The 23,331-nt window shown below is 37.9% G+C and overlaps 1 protein-coding gene across 1 annotated transcript; it reads left to right on the top strand.

Annotated features, from left to right (window-relative positions):
* The first annotated feature begins 20,548 nt into the window (after positions 1-20,548).
* Positions 20,549-22,525, top strand: LOC141602218 (uncharacterized). The gene has a single exon (XM_074422522.1). It carries the CDS (start codon positions 20,549-20,551, stop codon positions 22,523-22,525), a length of 1,977 nt encoding a protein of 658 aa, XP_074278623.1.
* Positions 22,526-23,331: the final 806 nt, after the last annotated feature.

Below are 23,331 nucleotides of genomic sequence, written 5' to 3'. Positions count from 1 at the left end.
TCACCAAGGGCTTGTATACACCTCCGCCCGTGCACTGCATGCCATGGAATGAGGTAAGCATGGATTTTATCCTTGGTTTGCCGAGAACTCAAAGGGGTAAGGACTCGATTATGGTGGTAGTTGATCGATTCTCGAAGATGGCGCATTTTATTCCGTGTCACAAGACTGATGATGCAACTAAAGTGGCTGATTTGTACTATAGAGAGATCGTTCGATTACATGGAATACCTCTTACTATTGTTTCAGATCGAGATGTGAAGTTTCTTAGTTACTTCTGGAAAACGTTATGGCGTTTGATGGGGACTAAGCTTCTTTTCAGTACATCACACCATCCACAAACAGACGGTCAGACCGAGGTAACCAACCGTACTCTAGGGAGTCTATTGCGAGGATTGGTTAGTAAAAGCACAAAGGATTGGGATATCAAATTGGCGCATGCTGAATTCGCTTATAATCGTACACCATCAATGACGACATGACGAGCTCCATTCGAGATTGTCTATGGCGTGAATCCATACCTGCCAATCGATTTAGTGCCCATTCCAAAGAAAGATGTGTTAAGTTTTGAAGCCAAAGAAAGACAAGCTGCATTTCTCCGAGTATGTGAACAAGTTCGAGCTCAAATTGAGAAGGCAAATGCTAAATACAAAGAGAAGGCTAATAAACATCGAAAGCAGCCTGTTTTCAAGGAGGGTGATCTTGTGTGGTTACATTTGAGGAAGGAACGATTTCCATCCAAAAGGAAGAATAAGTTGATGCCACGAGCAGATGGTCCATTCAAGATCCTCGAATGTTATGGTTCTAATGCATACAAGCTGGAGTTGCCGAGTGAATATGGTGGGGTGAGCGCGACATTTAATGTAGGCGACCTATCACCGTATCTAGAAGACGAGGATTTGAGGGCAAATTCTCAAAAAGAAGGAGAGAATGATGCAGGAGCATGTTCGGAACAAGCAAATGAACTTCTTATTAGTCGAAATGTAACTCAACTAGTAAAAGGATTTGAGCTTGGATCGAGTAATGTGTTGATGCTAAAATGGGAAGGCATGGGAGCCGCATAACACGGCTCTGGGCTGCATATCACGGCTCCTAGGATAATTAGGATACACGGTTTCCTAAATCGTGTAGGAATAATAAGTTAGTTAATTACTATTTCTAATAAAGTTAGGAAAGCTAGATTTTCCTAATCCTAGTCAAATTAGAATACCCTAAATCTGATTGTATTCTAGTTTTTAGTATTTTAATTACTTTCCTAGTTAGTTTAGGAAAGGAGAATAATTTTCCTAGTTAGTTTAGGAAAGGGAAAGATAGCTTAATTTCCAAGTTAGGGTTTGGGTCGAATTGTGACCTCGTTTAGGAGTATATTAGGCCGTGTATGATCGAGAAGCATCATCGAATTTTCCAAAAATAAAATTGTTTACATTTGTGAGCATTACTCTGATTAGGTTTGCGAGCTTAATCTTTAGATCTTCCTTGCGAGGTTGATTGCGTGAATCTGCGTTTGACACCTTGCGAGGTTAGGACTAGGAATTCACCATACTATCCAGTTACATTCATAATCACGAAATAATCAGTCCAAACAACACAATTTCCGCTGCAAATTTACCAATTACCACGACATACACAATCTCAGAAATAACAAACTCAACCGAACAGTTCAACGATCTGTTCAATCTCGTTTTTCCATACTGTTTTACATCAGTTAGTCCTTGTGACTCGTTGTGTTAACCATTTGTCCTTGTTTATTAATAAATGTGACTCGTTGTGTGAACCATTTATCCTTGTTCATTAGTCCTTGTGACTCGTTCTGTTAAATAATTGTACTTATTCATTAGTCCACGTGACTCGTTGTGTGAACCATTTGTCCTTGTTCATTAGTCCATGTGACTCGTTGTGTAAACCATTTATCCTTGTTCATTAGTCCTTGTGAGTCGTTTTGTTAAAACAATTGTACTTGTTCATTAGTTTATGTGATTCGTTGTGTGAACCATTTGTCCTTGTTCATTAGTCGTTGTGACTCGTTGTGTAAACCATTTATCCTTGTTCATTAGTCCATGTGACTCGTTGTGTGAACCACTTGTCCTTGTTCATTAGTCCTTGTGACTCGTTGTGTAAACCATTTGTCCTTGTTCATTAATACTTGTGACTCGTTGTGTTAAAACAATTGTACTTGTTCATTAGTCCTTGTGACTCATTGTGTAAACCATTTATCCTTGTTCGTTAGCCCTTGTGAGTCGTTATGTTAAACAATTGTACTTGTTCATTAGTCCATGTGACTCGTTGTGTCAACCATTTGTCCTTGTTCATTAGTCCTTGTGACTCGTTGTTTAAACCATTTGTACTTATTCATTAATCCTTGTGACTCGTTATGTTAAAACAATTGTACTTGTTCATTAGTCCATGTGACTCGTTGTGTGAACCATTTGTACTTGTTCATTAGTCCTTGTGACTCGTTGTGTAAACCATTTATCCTTGTTCATTAGTCCTTGTGAGTCGTTCTGTTAAACAATTGTACTTGTTCATTAGTCCATGTGACTCGTTGTGTGAACCATTAGTCCTTGTTCGTTAGTCCTTGTGACTCGTTGTGTTAACCATTTGTCCTTGTTTATTAATAAATGTGACTCGTTGTGTGAACCATTTATCCTTGTTCATTAGTCCTTGTGACTCGTTACATTAAATAATTGTACTTATTCATTAGTCCACGTGACTCGTTGTGTGAACCATTTGTCCTTGTTCATTAGTCCATGTGACTCGTTGTGTAAACCATTTATCCTTGTTCATTAGTCCTTGTGAGTCGTTTTGTTAAAACAATTGTACTTGTTCATTAGTTTATGTGATTCGTTGTGTGAACCATTTGTCCTTGTTCATTAGTCGTTGTGACTCGTTGTGTAAACCATTTATCCTTGTTCATTAGTCCATGTGACTCGTTGTGTGAACCACTTGTCCTTGTTCATTAGTCCTTGTGACTCGTTGTGTAAACCATTTGTCCTTGTTCATTAATACTTGTGACTCGTTGTGTTAAAACAATTGTACTTGTTCATTAGTCCTTGTGACTCATTGTGTAAACCATTTATCCTTGTTCATTAGCCCTTGTGAGTCGTTATGTTAAACAATTGTACTTGTTCATTAGTCCATGTGACTCGTTGTGTCAACCATTTGTCCTTGTTCATTAGTCCCTGTGACTCGTTGTTTAAACCATTTGTACTTATTCATTAATCCTTGTGACTCGTTATGTTAAAACAATTGTACTTGTTCATTAGTCCATGTGACTCGTTGTGTGAACCATTTGTACTTGTTCATTAGTCCTTGTGACTCGTTGTGTAAACCATTTATCCTTGTTCATTAGTCCTTGTGAGTCGTTCTGTTAAACAATTTTACTTGTTCATTAGTCCATGTGATTCGTTGTGTGAACCATTTGTCCTTGTTCATTAGTCCTTGTGACTCGTTGTGTAAACCATTTATCCTTGTTCATTAGTCCATGTGACTCGTTGTGTGAACCACTTGTCCTTGTTAATTAGTGCTTGTGAGTCGTTCTGTTAAACAATTGTATTTGTTTATTAGTCCATGTGACTCGTTGTGTGAACCATTTGTCCTTGTTCATTAGTCCTTGTGACTCGTTGTGTAAACCATTTGTCCTTGTTCATTAATTCTTCTGACTCGTTGTGTTAAAACAATTGTACTTGTTCAATAGTTTATGTGATTCGTTGTGTGAACCATTTGTCCTTGTTCATTAGTCCTTGTGACTCGTTGTGTAAACAATTTATCCTTGTTCATTAGTCCTGATGAGCCGTTGTGATAAACAATTGTACTTGTTCATTAGTCCATGTGACTCGTTGTGTGAACCATTTGTCCTTGTTCCTTAGTCCTTTTGACGCGTTGTGTGAATCATTTGTGCTTGTTTATTAATAAATGTGACTCGTTGTGTGAACCATTTGTCCTTGTTCGTTAGTCCTTGTGACTCGTTGTGTGAACCATTTGTCCTTGTTCATTAGTCCTTGTGACTCGTTGTGTCAACCATTTATCCTTGTTCATTAGCCCTTGTGAGTCGTTATGTTAAACAATTTGTACTTGTTCATTAGTCCATGTGACTCGTTGTGTCAACCATTTGTCCTTGTTCATTAGTCCTTGTGACTCATTGTTTAAACCATTTGTCCTTATTCATTAATCCTTGTGACTCGTTATGTTAAAACAATGGTACTTGTTTATTAGTCCATGTGACTCGTTGTGTGAACCATTTGTCCTTGTTCATTAGCACTTGTGGCTCGTTGTGTTAAACAATTTATCCTTGTTCATTAGTCCTTATGAGCCGTTGTGTTAAACAATTGTACTTGTTCATTAGTCCATGTGACTCGTTGTGTGAACCATTAGTCCTTGTTCGTTAGTCCTTGTGACTCGTTGTGTTAACCATTTGTCCTTGTTTATTAATAAATGTGACTCGTTGTGTGAACCATTTATCCTTGTTCATTAGTCCTTGTGACTCGTTCTGTTAAATAATTGTACTTATTCATTAGTCCACGTGACTCGTTGTGTGAACCATTTGTCCTTGTTCATTAGTCCATGTGACTCGTTGTGTAAACCATTTATCCTTGTTCATTAGTCCTTGTGAGTCGTTTTGTTAAAACAATTGTACTTGTTCATTAGTTTATGTGATTCGTTGTGTGAACCATTTGTCCTTGTTCATTAGTCGTTGTGACTCGTTGTGTAAACCATTTATCCTTGTTCATTAGTCCATGTGACTCGTTGTGTGAACCACTTGTCCTTGTTCATTAGTCCTTGTGACTCGTTGTGTAAACCATTTGTCCTTGTTCATTAATACTTGTGACTCGTTGTGTTAAAACAATTGTACTTGTTCATTAGTCCTTGTGACTCATTGTGTAAACCATTTATCCTTGTTCATTAGCCCTTGTGAGTCGTTATGTTAAACAATTGTACTTGTTCATTAGTCCATGTGACTCGTTGTGTCAACCATTTGTCCTTGTTCATTAGTCCTTGTGACTCGTTGTTTAAACCATTTGTACTTATTCATTAATTCTTGTGACTCGTTATCTTAAAACAATTGTACTTGTTCATTAGTCCATGTGACTCGTTGTGTGAACCATTTGTCCTTGTTCATTAGTCCTTGTGACTCGTTGTGTAAACCATTTATCCTTGTTCATTAGTCCTTGTGAGTCGTTCTGTTAAACAATTGTACTTGTTCATTAGTCCATGTGACTCGTTGTGTGAACCATTTGTCATTGTTCATTAGTCCTTGTGACTCGTTGTGTAAACCATTTGTCCTTGTTCATTAATACTTGTGACTCGTTGGGTTAAAACAATTGTACTTGTTCATTAGTTTATGTGATTCGTTGTGTGAACCATTTGTCCTTGTTCATTAGTCCTTGTGACTCGTTGTGTAAACCATTTGTTCTTGTTCATTAATACTTGTGACTCGTTGTGTTAAAACAATTGTACTTGTTCATTAGTTTATGTGATTCGTTGTGTGAACCATTTGTCCTTGTTCATTAGTCCTTGTGAATCGTTGTGTAAACCATTTATCCTTTTTCATTAGTCCATGTGACTCATTGTGTGAACCACTTGTCCTTGTTCATTAGTCCTTGTGAGTCGTTCTGTTAAACAATTGTACTTGTTCATTAGTCCATGTGACTCGTTGTGTGAACCATTTGTCCTTGTTCATTAGTCCTTGTGACTCGTTGTGTAAACCATTTGTCCTTATCATTAGAAATCAGAAACTCATTCATTTGTTCCTTCTCGGCCAATAACTCATCCCGACACTCTAAGGCTTCTCTTAAGGTCACAACTCGTTGATTAGGACACGCACTTTGATAATGACCGAATCCTTGACACTTAAAGCATCGAACCTTAGCCAAACTAGTCTCCTTACCCGAGGTTTTAGAGGACTGACCAGCTGTGTTTTTAGGACTACCAGTCCAGGTGTTAGACACGGCCTGGTTATTTGGAGTACCAACAAATTTAGACTCGGGTTTAGACCATGATTTTGGCTCACTTGATTCTGAACTCGACCCTCCCCCATATTTAGGCTTCCCTTGTGACTCTACTTTCAGACAAAGACCAAAAAGAGTATCAAAATCAGAATAGGGATATAACTCAACAGAACTAGCAATGTTATAATTCAATCCACGCAAAAATCGAGACATTTTATGCTCTTCTATTTCCTCCAATTCATCCATAATAGCAAGATTCTGAAATTCATCTAAATACTCGCTAACACTCAACTTGCCTTGTCTAAAAGCAGCTATTTTGCGATAAGTAGACAACCTATGGATCGATGGTACATACCTTTTCCGTAGTTTGCGTTTTAGGGACATCTAAGAATCAATTTTCTCCTTGCCTTCTCGGACCCTCTTAGCCTTCATCGCCTCATACCACAACGATGCTCCTTTGCTCAATTTCAGAATTGCAAACCTACACCTCTTATCATCATCCAAGTCTTTAAAATCGAATAAACGATCGATTTTCCGTTCCCACTCCAAATAGGCCTCGGGATCAGCCCCTCCAACGAATTCAGGGAGATCACTCGCCTTGAATGTATCAACAATTCGTTCTCCTCTCCTAGGTTGCCAACGTTCTTCAGTTTCACGAGCATGTTTCAAAGCTTCCCGTAATTGATGAATGAATTCTGGACTGTTGAAATCTACCGACATAGTAAAACAAGGATGAAGAGCCGAAGCTCTGATACCACAAATGATACGAATTGAGCAGCGGAATTAAGGACGATTTGGACAGTGTTGAGGACTGTTCGTACTAGGTACGCGCAGACCTAAAACTGATCAATTTAGAGAACAAAAGATTAAAGATTAACGGACTGTTTTTGGCGAACCGAACGTACTAGGTACGACCAGTTCTGGTTTTTGTATATAAAGGATAGTGTTTTGAACAAGTAAGACCTATTACTTGATCAAAGTGAGTGAGACCAAGACCTATTGATCAACAACTCGAGAATTTTAATTAGAATCGCGTTCTAATCAAAACCAGTTTTGTTTCTAAGCAAGAAACGATTTTTGTAAACACAAGTTTGAGCAAATTTCTGAATGATTTTATTCAAGAACTTGAAGGCTTTATATAGCCCCAAGCAGCCGTGCAAAGCTGGCAAGGTGAAGAGTTGATCATTCACTCTTCACTTAATTACCATAATTAAGACTACTAGTTCATTGAACTTAGACAAACACTAATTAAGCTAACAATTTATTGTAAACATAATCTAAAAAATGCTATTAAAAACGAAACATTGGTCCGTTCTCTCCTTGGTAAACGTGCCACCATCAGCTCCCATACTCCATACTTAGCAATGTAACAAAGGACGGATAATTAGAGCTCATAGGCTGAGAATTACAAACCACCATCAGACCATCACCGTGAGTGTTCACAACTAATTCGTCCACCTCACTAACTAACTCTGAATCATTAGCTTGGTCACTAGCTTGGTTCGCATCAATAATAGTACTTATTCATTAGTCCACGTGACTCGTTGTGTGAACCATTTGTCCTTGTTCATTAGTCCTTGGGACTCGTTGTTTAAACCATTTGTCCTTGTTCATTAATCCTTGTGAGTCGTTGTGTTAAACAATTGTACTTGTTCATTAGTCCATGTGACTCGTTGTGTGAACCATTTGTCCTTGTTCATTTGTCCTTGTGACTCGTTGTTTAAACCATTTGTCCTTGTTCATTAATCTATGAGCCGTTGTGTTAAACAATTGTACTTGTTCATTAGTCCACGCGACTCGTTGTGTGAACCATTTGTCCTTGTTCGTTAGTCTTTGTGACTGTTGTGTAAACCATTTGTCCTTGTTCATTAATCCTTGTGTTAAAACAATTGTACATGTTAATTAGTCCATGTGACTCGTTGTGTGAACCATTTGTCCTTGTTCATTAGCCCGTGTGACTCGTTGTGTGAACCATTTATCCTTGTTTATTAATAAATGTGACTCGTTGTGTGAACCTTTTGTCCTTGTTCGTTAGTCTTTGTGACTCGTTGTGTGAACCATTTGTCCTTGTTCATTAGTCCTTGTGACTCGTTGTGTGAACCATTTGTCCTTGTTCATTAGTCCTTGTGACTCGTTGTGTAAACCATTTATCCTTGTTCATTATCCCTTGTGAGTCGTTATGTTAAACAATTTGTACTTCTTCATTAGTCCATAAGATTCGTTGTGTAAACCATTTGTCCTTGTTCATTAGTCCTTGTGACTCATTGTTTAAACCATTTGTCCTTATTCATTAATCCTTGTGACTCGTTATGTTAAAACAATTGTACTTGTTCTTTAGTCCATGTGACTCGTTGTGTGAACCATTTGTCCTTGTTCATTAGCACTTGTGGCTCGTTGTGTTAAACAATTGTACTTGTTCATTAGTCCATGTGACTCGTTGTGTGAACCATTTGTCCTTGTTTATTAGTCCTTGTGACTCGTTGTGAAAACCATTTGTCCTTGTTCATTAATAATTGTGACTCGTTGTGTTAAAATAATTGTACTTGTTCATTAGTTTATGTGATTCGTTGTGTGAACCATTTGTCCTTGTTCATTAGTCCTTGTGACTCGTTGTGTAAACCATTTATCCTTGTTCATTAATCCATGTGACTCATTGTGTGAACCACTTGTCCTTGTTCATTAGTCCTTGTGAGTCGTTCTGTTAAACAATTGTACTTGTTCATTAGTCCATGTGACTCGTAGTGTGAACCATTTGTCCTTGTTCATTAGTCCTTGTGACTCGTTGTGTAAAGCATTTGTCCTTGTTCATTAATTCTTCTGACTCGTTGTGTTAAAACAATTGTACTTGTTCATTAGTTTATGTGATTCGTTGTGTGAACCATTTGTCCTTGTTCATTAGTCCTTGTGACTCGTTGTATAAACCATTTATCCTTGTTCATTAGTCCATGGGACTCGTTGTGTGAACCACTTGTCCTTGTTCATTAGTCCTTGTGAGTCGTTGTGTTAAACAATTGTACTTGTTCATTAGTCCATGTGACTCGTTGTGTGAACCATTTCTCCTTGTTCATTAGTCCTTGTGACTCGTTCTTTAAACCATTTGTCCTTGTTCATTAATCCTTGTGAGTCGTTGTGTTAAACAATTGTACTTGTTCATTAGTCCATGTGACTCGTTGTGTGAACCATTTGTCCTTGTTCATTTGTCCTTGTGACTCGTTGTTTAAACCATTTGTCCTTGTTCATTAATCTATGAGCCGTTGTGTTAAACAATTGTACTTGTTCATTAGTCCACGCGAGTCGTTGTGTGAACCATTTGTCCTTGTTCGTTAGTCTTTGTGACTGTTGTGTAAACCATTTGTCCTTGTTCATTAATCCTTGTGTTAAAACAATTGTACATGTTAATTAGTCCATGTGACTCGTTGTGTGAACCATTTGTCCTTGTTCATTAGCCCGTGTGACTCGTTGTGTGAACCATTTATCCTTGTTCGTCAGTTCTTGTGACTCGTTGTGTTAAATAATTGTCCTTATTCATTAGTCCACGTGACTCGTTGTGTGAACCATTTGTCCTTGTTCATTAGTCCTTGTGACTCGTTGTGTGAACCATTTGTCCTTGTTCATTAGTCCTTGTGACTCGTTGTGTAAACCATTTATCCTTGTTCATTAGTCCTTGTGACTCGTTGTGTGAACCATTTATCCTTGTTTATTAATAAATGTGACTCGTTGTGTGAACCTTTTGTCCTTGTTCGTTAGTCTTTGTGACTCGTTGTGTTAAATAATTGTACTTATTCATTTTTCCACGTGACTCGTTGTGTGAACCATTTGTCCTTGTTCATTAGTCCTTGTGACTCGTTGTGTGAACCATTTGTCCTTGTTCATTAGTCCTTGTGACTCGTTGTGTAAACCATTTATCCTTGTTCATTATCCCTTGTGAGTTGTTATGTTAAACAATTTGTACTTCTTCATTAGTCCATGTGACTCGTTGTGTAAACTATTTGTCCTTGTTCATTAGTCCTTGTGACTCATTGTTTAAACCATTTGTCCTTATTCATTAATCCTTGTGACTCGTTATGTTAAAACAATTGTACTTGTTCATTAGTCCATGTGACTCGTTGTGTGAACCATTTGTCCTTGTTCATTAGCACTTGTGGCTCGTTGTGTTAAACAATTGTACTTGTTCTTTAGTCCATGTGACTCGTTGTGTGAACCATTTGTCCTTCTTCATTAGTCCTTGTGACTCGTTGTGTAAACCATTTATCCTTGTGAGTCGTTCTATTAAACAATTGTACTTGTTCATTAGTCCATGTGACTCGTTGTGTGAACCATTTGTCCTTGTTCATTAGTCCTTGTGACTCGTTGTGTAAACCATTTGTCCTTGTTCATTAATAATTGTGACTCGTTGTGTTAAAACAATTGTACTTGTTCATTAGTTTATGTGATTCGTTGTGTGAACCATTTGTCCTTGTTCATTAGTCCTTGTGACTCGTTGTGTAAACCATTTATCCTTGTTCATTAATCCATGTGACTCGTTGTGTGAACCACTTGTCCTTGTTCATTAGTCCTTGTGAGTCGTTCTGTTAAACAATTGTACTTGTTCATTAGTCCATGTGACTCGTAGTGTGAACCATTTGTCCTTGTTCATTAGTCCTTGTGACTCGTTGTGTAAAGCATTTGTCCTTGTTCATTAATTCTTCTGACTCGTTGTGTTAAAACAATTGTACTTGTTCATTAGTTTATGTGATTCGTTGTGTGAACCGTTTGTCCTTGTTCATTAGTCCTTGTGACTCGTTGTATAAACCATTTATCCTTGTTCATTAGTCCATGGGACTCGTTGTGTGAACCACTTGTCCTTGTTCATTAGTCCTTGTGAGTCGTTGTGTTAAACAATTGTACTTGTTCATTAGTCCATGTGACTCGTTGTGTGAACCATTTCTCCTTGTTCATTAGTCCTTGTGACTCGTTCTTTAAACCATTTGTCCTTGTTCATTAATCCTTGTGAGTTGTTGTGTTAAACAATTGTACTTGTTCATTAGTCCATGTGACACGTTGTGTGAACCATTTTTCCTTGTTCATTTGTCCTTGTGACTCGTTGTTTAAACCATTTGTCCTTGTTCATTAATCTATGAGTCGTTGTGTTAAACAATTGTACTTGTTCATTAGTCCACGTGAATCGTTGTGTGATCCATTTGTCCTTGTTCGTTAGTCCTTGTGACTGTTGTATAAACCATTTGTCCTTGTTCATTAATCCTTTTGTTATAACAATTGTACTTGTTAATTAGTCCATGTGACTCGTTGTGTGAACCATTTGTCCTTGTTCATTAGCCCGTGTGACTCGTTGTGTGAATCATTTGTCCTTGTTCGTCAGTTCTTGTGACTCGTTGTGTTAAATAATTGTCCTTATTCATTAGTCCACGTGACTCGTTGTGTGAACCATTTGTCCTTGTTCATTAGTCCTTGTGACTCGTTGTGTGAACCATTTGTCCTTGTTCATTAGTCCTTGTGACTCGTTGTGTAAACCATTTATCCTTGTTCATTAGTCCTTGTGACTCGTTGTGTGAACCATTTATCCTTGTTTATTAATAAATGTGACTCGTTGTGTGAACCTTTTGTCCTTGTTCGTTAGTCTTTGTGACTCGTTGTGTTAAATAATTGTACTTATTCATTTTTCCACGTGACTCGTTGTGAACCATTTGTCCTTGTTCATTAGTCCTTGTGACTCGTTGTGTGAACCATTTGTCCTTGTTCATTAGTCCTTGTGACTCGTTGTGTAAACCATTTATCCTTGTTCATTATCCCTTGTGAGTCGTTATGTTAAACAATTTGTACTTCTTCATTAGTCCATGTGACTCGTTGTGTAAACTATTTGTCCTTGTTCATTAGTCCTTGTGACTCATTGTTTAAACCATTTGTCCTTATTCATTAATCCTTGTGACTCGTTATGTTAAAACAATTGTACTTGTTCAATAGTCCATGTGACTCGTTGTGTGAACCATTTGTCCTTGTTCATTAGCACTTGTGGCTCGTTGTGTTAAACAATTGTACTTGTTCATTAGTCCATGTGACTCGTTGTGTGAACCATTTGTCCTTCTTCATTAGTCCTTGTGACTCGTTGTGTAAACCATTTATCCTTGTTTATTAATAAATGTGACTCGTTGTGTGAACCTTTTGTCCTTGTTCGTTAGTCTTTGTGACTCGTTGTGTTAAATAATTGTACTTATTCATTTTTCCACGTGACTCGTTGTGTGAACCATTTGTCCTTGTTCATTAGTCCTTGTGACTCGTTGTGTGAACCATTTGTCCTTGTTCATTAGTCCTTGTGACTCGTTGTGTAAACCATTTATCCTTGTTCATTATCCCTTGTGAGTCGTTATGTTAAACAATTTGTACTTCTTCATTAGTCCATGTGACTCGTTGTGTAAACTATTTGTCCTTGTTCATTAGTCCTTGTGACTCATTGTTTAAACCATTTGTCCTTATTCATTAATCCTTGTGACTCGTTATGTTAAAACAATTGTACTTGTTCATTAGTCCATGTGACTCGTTGTGTGAACCATTTGTCCTTGTTCATTAGCACTTGTGGCTCGTTGTGTTAAACAATTGTACTTGTTCATTAGTCCATGTGACTCGTTGTGTGAACCATTTGTCCTTCTTCATTAGTCCTTGTGACTCGTTGTGTAAACCATTTATCCTTGTGAGTCGTTCTATTAAACAATTGTACTTGTTCATTAGTCCATGTGACTCGTTGTGTGAACCATTTGTCCTTGTTCATTAGTCCTTGTGACTCGTTGTGTAAACCATTTGTCCTTGTTCATTAATAATTGTGACTCGTTGTGTTAAAACAATTGTACTTGTTCATTAGTTTATGTGATTCGTTGTGTGAACCATTTGTCCTTGTTCATTAGTCCTTGTGACTCGTTGTGTAAACCATTTATCCTTGTTCATTAATCCATGTGACTCGTTGTGTGAATCACTTGTCCTTGTTCATTAGTCCTTGTGAGTCGTTCTGTTAAACAATTGTACTTGTTCATTAGTCCATGTGACTCGTAGTGTGAACCATTTGTCCTTGTTCATTAGTCCTTGTGACTCGTTGTGTAAAGCATTTGTCCTTGTTCATTAATTCTTCTGACTCGTTGTGTTAAAACAATTGTACTTGTTCATTAGTTTATGTGATTCGTTGTGTGAACCGTTTGTCCTTGTTCATTAGTCCTTGTGACTCGTTGTATAAACCATTTATCCTTGTTCATTAGTCCATGGGACTCGTTGTGTGAACCACTTGTCCTTGTTCATTAGTCCTTGTGAGTCGTTGTGTTAAACAATTGTACTTGTTCATTAGTCCATGTGACTCGTTGTGTGAACCATTTCTCCTTGTTCATTAGTCCTTGTGACTCGTTCTTTAAACCATTTGTCCTTGTTCATTAATCCTTGTGAGTCGTTGTGTTAAACAATTGTACTTGTTCATTAGTCCATGTGACTCGTTGTGTGAACCATTTTTCCTTGTTCATTTGTCCTTGTGACTCGTTGTTTAAACCATTTGTCCTTGTTCATTAATCTATGAGTCGTTGTGTTAAACAATTGTACTTGTTCATTAGTCCACGTGAATCGTTGTGTGATCCATTTGTCCTTGTTCGTTAGTCCTTGTGACTGTTGTATAAACCATTTGTCCTTGTTCATTAATCCTTTTGTTATAACAATTGTACTTGTTAATTAGTCCATGTGACTCGTTGTGTGAACCATTTGTCCTTGTTCATTAGCCCGTGTGACTCGTTGTGTGAACCATTTGTCCTTGTTCGTCAGTTCTTGTGACTCGTTGTGTTAAATAATTGTCCTTATTCATTAGTCCACGTGACTCGTTGTGTGAACCATTTGTCCTTGTTCATTAGTCCTTGTGACTCGTTGTGTGAACCATTTGTCCTTGTTCATTAGTCCTTGTGACTCGTTGTGTAAACCATTTATCCTTGTTCATTAGCCATTGTGAGTCGTTATGTTAAACAATTGTACTTGTTCATTAGTCCATGTGACTCGTTGTGTCAACCATTTGTCCTTATTCATTAGTCCTTGTGAGTCGTTGTGTAAACCATTTATCCTTGTTCATTAGTCCATGTGACTCGTTGTGTGAACCACTTGTCCTTGTTCATTAGTCCTTGTGAGTCGCTCATAAACAATTGTACTTGTTCCTTAGTCCATGTGACTCGTAGTGTGAACCATTTGTCCTTGTTCATTAGTCCTTGTTACTCGTTGTGTAAAGCATTTGTCCTTGTTCATTAATTCTTCTGACTCGTTGTGTTAAAACAATTGTACTTGTTCATTAGTTTATGTGATTCGTTGTGTGAACCATTTGTCCTTGTTCATTAGTCCTTGTGACTCGTTGTATAAACCATTTATCCTTGTTCATTAGTCCATGGGACTCGTTGTGTGAACCACTTGTCCTTGTTCATTAGTCCTTGTGAGTCGTTGTGTTAAACAATTGTATTTGTTCATTAGTCCAAGTGACTCGTTGTGTGAACCATTTCTCCTTGTTCATTAGTCCTTGTGACTCGTTCTTTAAACCATTTGTCCTTGTTCATTAATCCTTGTGAGTCGTTGCGTTAAACAATTGTACTTCTTCATTAGTCCATATGACTCGTTGTGTGAACCATTTGTCCTTGTTCATTTGTCCTTGTGACTCGTTCTTTAAACCATTTGTCCTTGTTCATTAATCCTTGTGAGTCGTTGTGTTAAACAATTGTACTTGTTCATTAGTCCACGTGACTCGTTGTGTGAACCATTTGTCCTTGTTCGTTAGTCCTTGTGACTGTTGTATAAACCATTTGTCCTTGTTCATTAATCCTTGTGTTAAAACAATTGTACTTGTTCATTAGTCCATGTGACTCGTTGTGTGAACCATTTGTCCTTCTTCATTAGTCCTTGTGACTCGTTGTGTAAACCATTTATCCTTGTGAGTCGTTCTATTAAACAATTGTACTTGTTCATTAGTCCATGTGACTCGTTGTGAGAACCATTTGTCCTTGTTCATTAGTCCTTGTGACTCGTTGTGTAAACCATTTGTCCTTGTTCATTAATAATTGTGACTCGTTGTGTTAAAACAATTGTACTTGTTCATTAGTTTATGTGATTCGTTGTGTGAACCATTTGTCCTTGTTCATTAGTCCTTGTGACTCGTTGTGTAAACCATTTATCCTTGTTCATTAATCCATGTGACTCGTTGTGTGAATCACTTGTCCTTGTTCATTAGTCCTTGTGAGTCGCTCATAAACAATTGTACTTGTTCATTAGTCCATGTGACTCGTAGTGTGAACCATTTGTCCTTGTTCATTAGTCCTTGTGACTCGTTGTGTAAAGCATTTGTCCTTGTTCATTAATTCTTCTGACTCGTTGTGTTAAAACAATTGTACTTGTTCATTAGTTTATATGATTCGTTGTGTGAACCGTTTGTCCTTGTTCATTAGTCCTTGTGACTCGTTGTATAAACCATTTATCCTTGTTCATTAGTCCATGGGACTCGTTGTGTGAACCACTTGTCCTTGTTCATTAGTCCTTGTGAGTCGTTGTGTTAAACAATTGTACTTGTTCATTAGTCCATGTGACTCGTTGTGTGAACCATTTCTCCTTGTTCATTAGTCCTTGTGACTCGTTCTTTAAACCATTTGTCCTTGTTCATTAATCCTTGTGAGTCGTTGTGTTAAACAATTGTACTTGTTCATTAGTCCATGTGACACGTTGTGTGAACCATTTTTCCTTGTTCATTTGTCCTTGTGACTCGTTGTTTAAACCATTTGTCCTTGTTCATTAATCTATGAGTCGTTGTGTTAAACAATTGTACTTGTTCATTAGTCCACGTGAATCGTTGTGTGATCCATTTGTCCTTGTTCGTTAGTCCTTGTGGATCATTGTATAAACCATTTGTCCTTGTTCATTAATCCTTTTGTTATAACAATTGTACTTGTTAATTAGTCCATGTGACTCGTTGTGTGAACCATTTGTCCTTGTTCATTAGCCCGTGTGACTCGTTGTGTGAACCATTTGTCCTTGTTCGTCAGTTCTTGTGACTCGTTGTGTTAAATAATTGTCCTTATTCATTAGTCCACGTGACTCGTTGTGTGAACCATTTGTCCTTGTTCATTAGTCCTTGTGACTCGTTGTGTGAACCATTTGTCCTTGTTCATTAGTCCTTGTGACTCGTTGTGTAAACCATTTATCCTTGTTCATTAGCCATTGTGAGTCGTTATGTTAAACAATTGTACTTGTTCATTAGTCCATGTGACTCGTTGTGTCAACCATTTGTCCTTATTCATTAGTCCTTGTGAGTCGTTGTGTAAACCATTTATCCTTGTTCATTAGTCCATGTGACTCGTTGTGTGAACCACTTGTCCTTGTTCATTAGTCCTTGTGAGTCGTTCTGTTAAACAATTGTACTTGTTCCTTAGTCCATGTGACTCGTAGTGTGAACCATTTGTCCTTGTTCATTAGTCCTTGTTACTCGTTGTGTAAAGCATTTGTCCTTGTTCATTAATTCTTCTGACTCGTTGTGTTAAAACAATTGTACTTGTTCATTAGTTTATGTGATTCGTTGTGTGAACCATTTGTCCTTGTTCATTAGTCCTTGTGACTCGTTGTATAAACCATTTATCCTTGTTCATTAGTCCATGGGACTCGTTGTGTGAACCACTTGTCCTTGTTCATTAGTCCTTGTGAGTCGTTGTGTTAAACAATTGTATTTGTTCATTAGTCCAAGTGACTCGTTGTGTGAACCATTTCTCCTTGTTCATTAGTCCTTGTGACTCGTTCTTTAAACCATTTGTCCTTGTTCATTAATCCTTGTGATTCGTTGCGTTAAACAATTGTACTTCTTCATTAGTCCATATGACTCGTTGTGTGAACCATTTGTCCTTGTTCATTTGTCCTTGTGACTCGTTCTTTAAACCATTTGTCCTTGTTCATTAATCCTTGTGAGTCGTTGTGTTAAACAATTGTACTTGTTCATTAGTCCACGTGACTCGTTGTGTGAACCATTTGTCCTTGTTCGTTAGTCCTTGTGACTGTTGTATAAACCATTTGTCCTTGTTCATTAATCCTTGTGTTAAAACAATTGTACTTGTTCATTAGTCCATGTGACTCATTGTGTGAACCATTTGTCCTTGTTCATTAGCCCGTGTGACTCGTTGTGTGAACCATTTGTCCTTATTTATTTATAAATGTGACTCGTTGTGTGAACCATTTGTCCTTGTTCATCAGTCCTTGTGACTCGTTGTGTTAAATAATTGTCCTTATTCATTAGTCCACGTGACTCGTTGTGTGAACCATTTGTCCTTGTTCATTAGTCCTTGTGACTCGTTGTGTGAACCATTTGTCCTTGTTCATTAGTCCTTGTGACTCGTTATGTAAACCATTTATCCTTGTTCATTAGCCATTGTGAGTCGTTATGTTAAACAATTGTACTTGTTCATTAGTCCATGTGACTCGTTGTGTCAACCATTTGTCCTTATTCATTAGTCCTTGTGACTCGTTGTTTAAACCATTTGTCCTTATTCATTAATCCTTGTGACTCGTTATGTTAAAACAATTGTACTTGTTCATTAGTCCATGTGACTCGTTGTGTCAATTATTTGTCCTTGTTCATTAGCACTTGTGACTCGTTGAGTTAAACAATTGTACTTGTTCATTAGCCCATGTGACTCGTTGTGTGAACCATTTGTCCTTGTTCATTAGTCCTTGTGACTCGTTGTGTAAACTATTTATCCTTGTTCATTAGTCCAGGTGACTCGTTGTGTGAACCACTTGTCCTTGTTCATTAGTCCTTGTGAGTCGTTCTGTTAAACAATTGTACTTGTTCCTTAGTCCATGTGACTCGTAGTGTGAACCATTTGTCCTTGTTCATTAGTCCTTGTGACTCGTTGTGTAAAGCATTTGTCCTTGTTCATTAAATCTTCTGACTCGTTGTGTTAAAACAATTGTACTTGTTCATTAGTTTATGTGATTCGTTGTGTGAACCATTTGTCCTTGTTCATTAGTCCTTGTGACTCGTTGTATAAACCATTTATCCTTGTTCATTAGTCCGTGGGACTCGTTGTGTGAACCACTTGTCCTTGTTCATTAGTCCTTGTGAGTCGTTGTGTTAAACAATTGTATTTGTTCATTAGTCCATGTGACTCGTTGTGTGAACCATTTCTACTTGTTCATTAGTCCTTGTGACTCGTTCTTTAAACCATTTGTCCTTGTTCATTAATCCTTGTGAGTCGTTGTGTTAAACAATTGTACTTCTTCTTTAGTCCATGTGAGTCGTTGTGTGAACCATTTGTCTTTGTTCATTTGTCCTTGTGACTCGTTGTTTAAACCATTTGTCCTTGTTCATTAATCCTTGTGAGTCGTTGTGTTAAACAATTGTACTTGTTCATTAGTCCACGTGACTTGTTGTATGAACCATTTGTCCTTGTTCGTTAGTCCTTGTGACTGTTGTATAAACCATTTGTCCTTGTTCATTAATCCTTGTGTTAAAACAATTGTACTTGTTCATTAGTCCATGTGACTCGTTGTGTGAACCATTTGTCCTTGTTCATTAGCCCGTGTGACTCGTTGTGTGAACCATTTGTCCTTATTTATTTATAAATGTGACTCGTTGAGTGAACCATTTGTCCTTGTTCGTCAGTCCTTGTGACTCGTTGTGTTAAATAATTGTCCTTATTCATTAGTCCACGTGACTCGTTGTGTGAACAATTTGTCCCTGTTCATTAGTCCTTGTGACTCGTTGTGTGAACCATTTGTCCTTGTTCATTAGTCCTTGTGACTCGTTATGTAAACCATTTATCCTTGTTCATTAGCCATTGTGAGTCGTTATGTTAAACAATTGTACTTGTTCATTAGTCCATGTGACTCGTTGTGTCAACCATTTGTCCTTGTTCATTAGTCCTTGTGACTCGTTGTTTAAACCATTTGTCCTTATTCATTAATCCTTGTGACTCGTTATGTTAAAACAATTGTACTTGTTCATTAGTCCATGTGACTCGTTGTGTCAATTATTTGTCCTTGTTCATTAACACTTGTGACTCGTTGTGTTAAACAATTGTACTTGTTCATTAGCCCATGTGACTCGTTGTGTGAACCACTTGTCCTTGTTCATTAGTCCTTGTGAGTCGTTCTATTAAACAATTGTACTTGTTCATTAGTCCATGTGACTCGTTGTGTGAACCATTTATCCTTGTTCATTAGTCCTTGTGACTCGTTGTGTAAACCATTTGTCCTTGTTCATTAATACTTGTGACTCGTTGTGTTAAAACAATTGTACTTGTTCATTAGTTTATGTGATTCGTTGTTTGAACCATTTGTCCTTGTTCATTAGTCCTTGTGACTCGTTGTGTAAGCCATTTATCCTTGTTCATTAGTCCATGTGACTCGTTGTGTGAACCACTTGTCCTTGTTCATTAGTCCTTGTGAGTCGTTCTGTTAAACAATTGTACTTGTTCATTAGTCCATGTGACTCGTAGTGTGAACCATTTGTCCTTGTTCATTAGTCCTTGTGACTCGTTCTTTAAACCATTTGTCCTTGTTCATTAATCCTTGTGAGTCGTTGCGTTAAACAATTGTACTTCTTCATTAGTCCATATGACTCATTGTGTGAACCATTTGTCCTTGTTCATTTGTCCTTGTGACTCGTTGTTTAAACCATTTGTCCTTGTTCATTAATCCTTGTGTTAAAACAATTGTACTTGTTCATTAGTCCATGTGACTCGTTGTGTGAACCATTTGTCCTTGTTCGTTAGTCCTTGTGACTGTTGTTGATGCGGGAGCAATGTCGAGCTCTAGCGCACTCTTACTTAACCCTGATCCGAGTCCTTATTTTGGTGCTAAAAGAAATGCGAGTTATGTCACAATGATAAGTTGGACATCGAGCTCTAGCTGATCCAAGGAGTGCCGCCCAAGGAGAGTGCCGCCCCAAGTTAGAGGATGATTTTAGTCTTCCTCACCTAGTTTTCCTCACCTAGTTTTTACAAAAATCTAGCATATTTTTTCTATATAATTTTAAATAATGCCTTGGTGCCCAAGCATGCCTAGGAAATAGTTTTTAGCATTTAATGCTGCCTTGGAGCCCAAGTACATCCTAGGCTATATAAGGGACAAAAATCCTCATTTGTAATCATCCAATTTTCAGAAATATAAATCCAAGTGTAGAGATTTTCTCTCAAACTTTGAATGCTTGCGAGTGTTCTTGTCTTCCTTGCGAGGTCGGCGCCATATTTCAACCTTGTTTACTGTGTGTTCTTGGTTGAAATATCCTTTGTTTCCCTCCTTGTTCCTGTGTGGTCTTGGTTGGAGATTCCAGTTTTAGTTGAGTTATCTTGCGAGGTTTCTTAGCTAATCCATATCCATTTTACTTAACTTTTTCCGCTGCAATTTAAACTCATAAAACACCAAAAATATCACTCACAAATCAGGCCTTTTCGTGTCTAACATTCACACCGATTTGGTATCCGGTTTTACATCAAATTGGTTATCAGAGCTTCGCCTCTTGATTTTCCATAAACAAGACGATCCATTGCTAGTGTAAAAAAAAAAAAAAAAAAAAAAAAACTTACTGTTCACGTCTGGTACTGTTCACCCGTGAGAAAAAAAAAAAAAAGATGTCTCATGATGGTTCATATCAAGAACCATGGGAGGAACGTATGGATGACTTAACAAAACGAATGGCACAAATGAATTACAAGATTGATCAGATTTGTAATCATACTCTTAGAAAGAAGGGGAAAAGGCATGTTGAAAGTTCAGATTCCGATGAGAGCCATCATTCCATTCCTGAACCAAGGAGGAATAATGATGATGATCGTGGATTAAAACTTGATATCCCGGAGTTTGAAGGGGAACTTGATGCTGAAAAATTCCTAGATTGGGTGAGACAAGCAGAGAGAGTCTTTGAATATAAAGGCTATGATGAACACAAGCAATTCAAGGTTGCTACCTTGAAAATGACCAAGTATGCATCCTTGTGGTATGAGAACCTTAAGAAGCAAAGAAGGCGTGAAAGAAAGAGTAAGATTGAGACTTGGGATAAGTTGAAGAAGCACTTGCAAAAACGCTTCGTGCCAAGAGACTATGAACAAGAGCAGTACTTGATGCTTACATCTCTTTCTCAAGGTAATTTAAGTGTGACTGATTACATTAAGGAGTTTGAAAGACTAATTATGGTGTGTGACCTTGAGGAACGGGAGGAGATGCAAATTGCTCGATTCATTAAGGGTTTGAGTCCTTCATTGGCCCAACGAGTTGAAGTTCAGAATTTTCTTGATTTTAATGATGTGTGTAAGCTTGCTCTTAAGTTTGAAAAGCAGGACAAAGGAAAGAAACCCCTGGTTGCTCGTGATGGTTCTAAGGGTGTTAATCCTTTTTATAAGTCAAGCGCTACATCATCGTTCAATAAGGAAGCCAAAAAGGAAGAACCCAAAGACAAAGGCAAAGGAGTTGCTACTGATTTTAAAAATATGGGTGCTAGGAGATGCTTTAAGTGCCAAGGTTATGGACACATCGCTAACGAATGTCCCCAAAAGAGAGCGCTTACTCTTCAAGAGTTAGGTGAGATTACTCCATGTTTCGTGGTGACAAATGAGACGGAGGTCAATTCTGTCCAGAACGATGAAGATGAAGAACATGATGAGGTTCACACTCATATTGTCGAACCATCATATGACACTGATAAGGAGATGTTTGTGGTGAGAAACTTGCATATTCAATCCACACCGATTGAAATGGAGCAACGTGAGCAGATTTTCCATGCTCGTTGTAAGGTGCATGGTAAGACTTGCAATTTGATTATTGATAGTGGGTCTTGCACAAATGCGGTTGCTACTGAATTGGTGGATTCCTTTAAGCTTGAGACTCGTAATCACCATAAACCATACATGCTGCATTGGTTGAATGAAAACAGTGGGATTAAAGTCAAGAAACAAGCTTTGCTTTCATTTGTTATGGGTCCCTATGAAGATGAAGTATGGTGTGACGTGTTACCCATGAGTGCGTGTCATATTCTATTGGGACGACCATGGCAGTTTGATAGAGAAGTTGTTCATGAAGGAAGGGATAACATTTACATTGTTAGTAAGGGTAAACACAGATTCCACTTGAAACCCTTGTCACCTAACAAGGTAAAGAAGAAAAATGAGAATTTGTTTATGAATGCTAAAGAATTTGTTGAAGCATTAGAACAAGGGGAACAAGCTTATGTTCTTATGGTTCGAGATGTGGAAGAGGGAATTGGAGTTCATGACGAGACTGTCCAAATGTTGTTGAATGAGTTTGGTGATGTGTTCCCGGAAGAGTTGCCACTTGGATTACCTCCTAAGCGTGGCATAGAACACCAAATTGATCTTATTCCAGGAGCTACACTTCCAAACAAACCAGCCTATCGATGCAATCCAGAAGAGGCTAAAAAGTTGCAAAGACAAGTGCAAGAATTGATTGATCGAGGCTATGTGCAAGAGAGTCTTAGTCCTTGTGCCGTACCTGCTCTTTTGGTACCCAAGAAGGATGGGACATGGCGTATGTGTATTGATAGCCGAGCAGTGAACAATATTACAATCAAGTATCGCTTTCCTATCTTAGACTAGATGATATGCTTGATGAGTTGAATGGAGCTCGTGTGTTCTCGAAAGTTGATCTTCGAAGTGGTTATCATCAAATGAGGATTCGAGAAGGTGACGAATGGAAAACAACCTTCAAAACAAAGCAAGGGTTGTATGAGTGGCTTGTTATGCCATTTGGGTTATGCAATGCTCCTAGTTCTTTCATGCGGCTGATGAATGAGGTCCTAAGGCCATTTCTTAATAAGTTTGTTGTTGTTTATCTTGATGACATTCTTATTTACAGCAAAAAATAAGGAGCAACACTTGGAACATTTGAGAAAGGTGTTTGAGAAGTTAAGAGAACAAAAACTTTATGGAAAGCTCGAGAAATGCATGTTCATGGTGCCTAGTGTGACCTTTCTTGGTTATATCGTTGGAGAAGAAGGGGTGAGCGTTGATCCTTCAAAAGTGGAAGCAATTCAATCGTGGCCTATCCCTAAAACAACTCACTGAAGTTAGAAGTTTTCATGGATGGCTTCGTTTATCGAAGGTTCATTCAGAATTTTAGCTCTATTGTTGCACCTATCACCGAGCTAACAAAAAAAGGAGAGTTTGTGTGGAATCCAAGTGCACAAAAGGCATTTGATGAGATCAAAGATAAGTTGTGTTCAGCACCTATTCTAGCTTTGCCCAACTTTGACAAATTGTTCGAAGTTGAATGCGACGCTAGCGGAGTTGGAGTTGGAGCTGTTCTAATCCAAGAGAAACGACCTATTGCATTCTTTAGTGAGAAATTGGGTGGAGCAAGGCTGAAGTATTCCACCTATGACAAAGAGTTCTATGCGATTGTG

This window comes from Silene latifolia, chromosome 9 (genome assembly GCF_048544455.1).
Source record: "Silene latifolia isolate original U9 population chromosome 9, ASM4854445v1, whole genome shotgun sequence".
Lineage (NCBI taxonomy): Eukaryota > Viridiplantae > Streptophyta > Magnoliopsida > Caryophyllales > Caryophyllaceae > Silene > Silene latifolia.
This window is presented reverse-complemented; position numbering and strand designations above follow the sequence as displayed.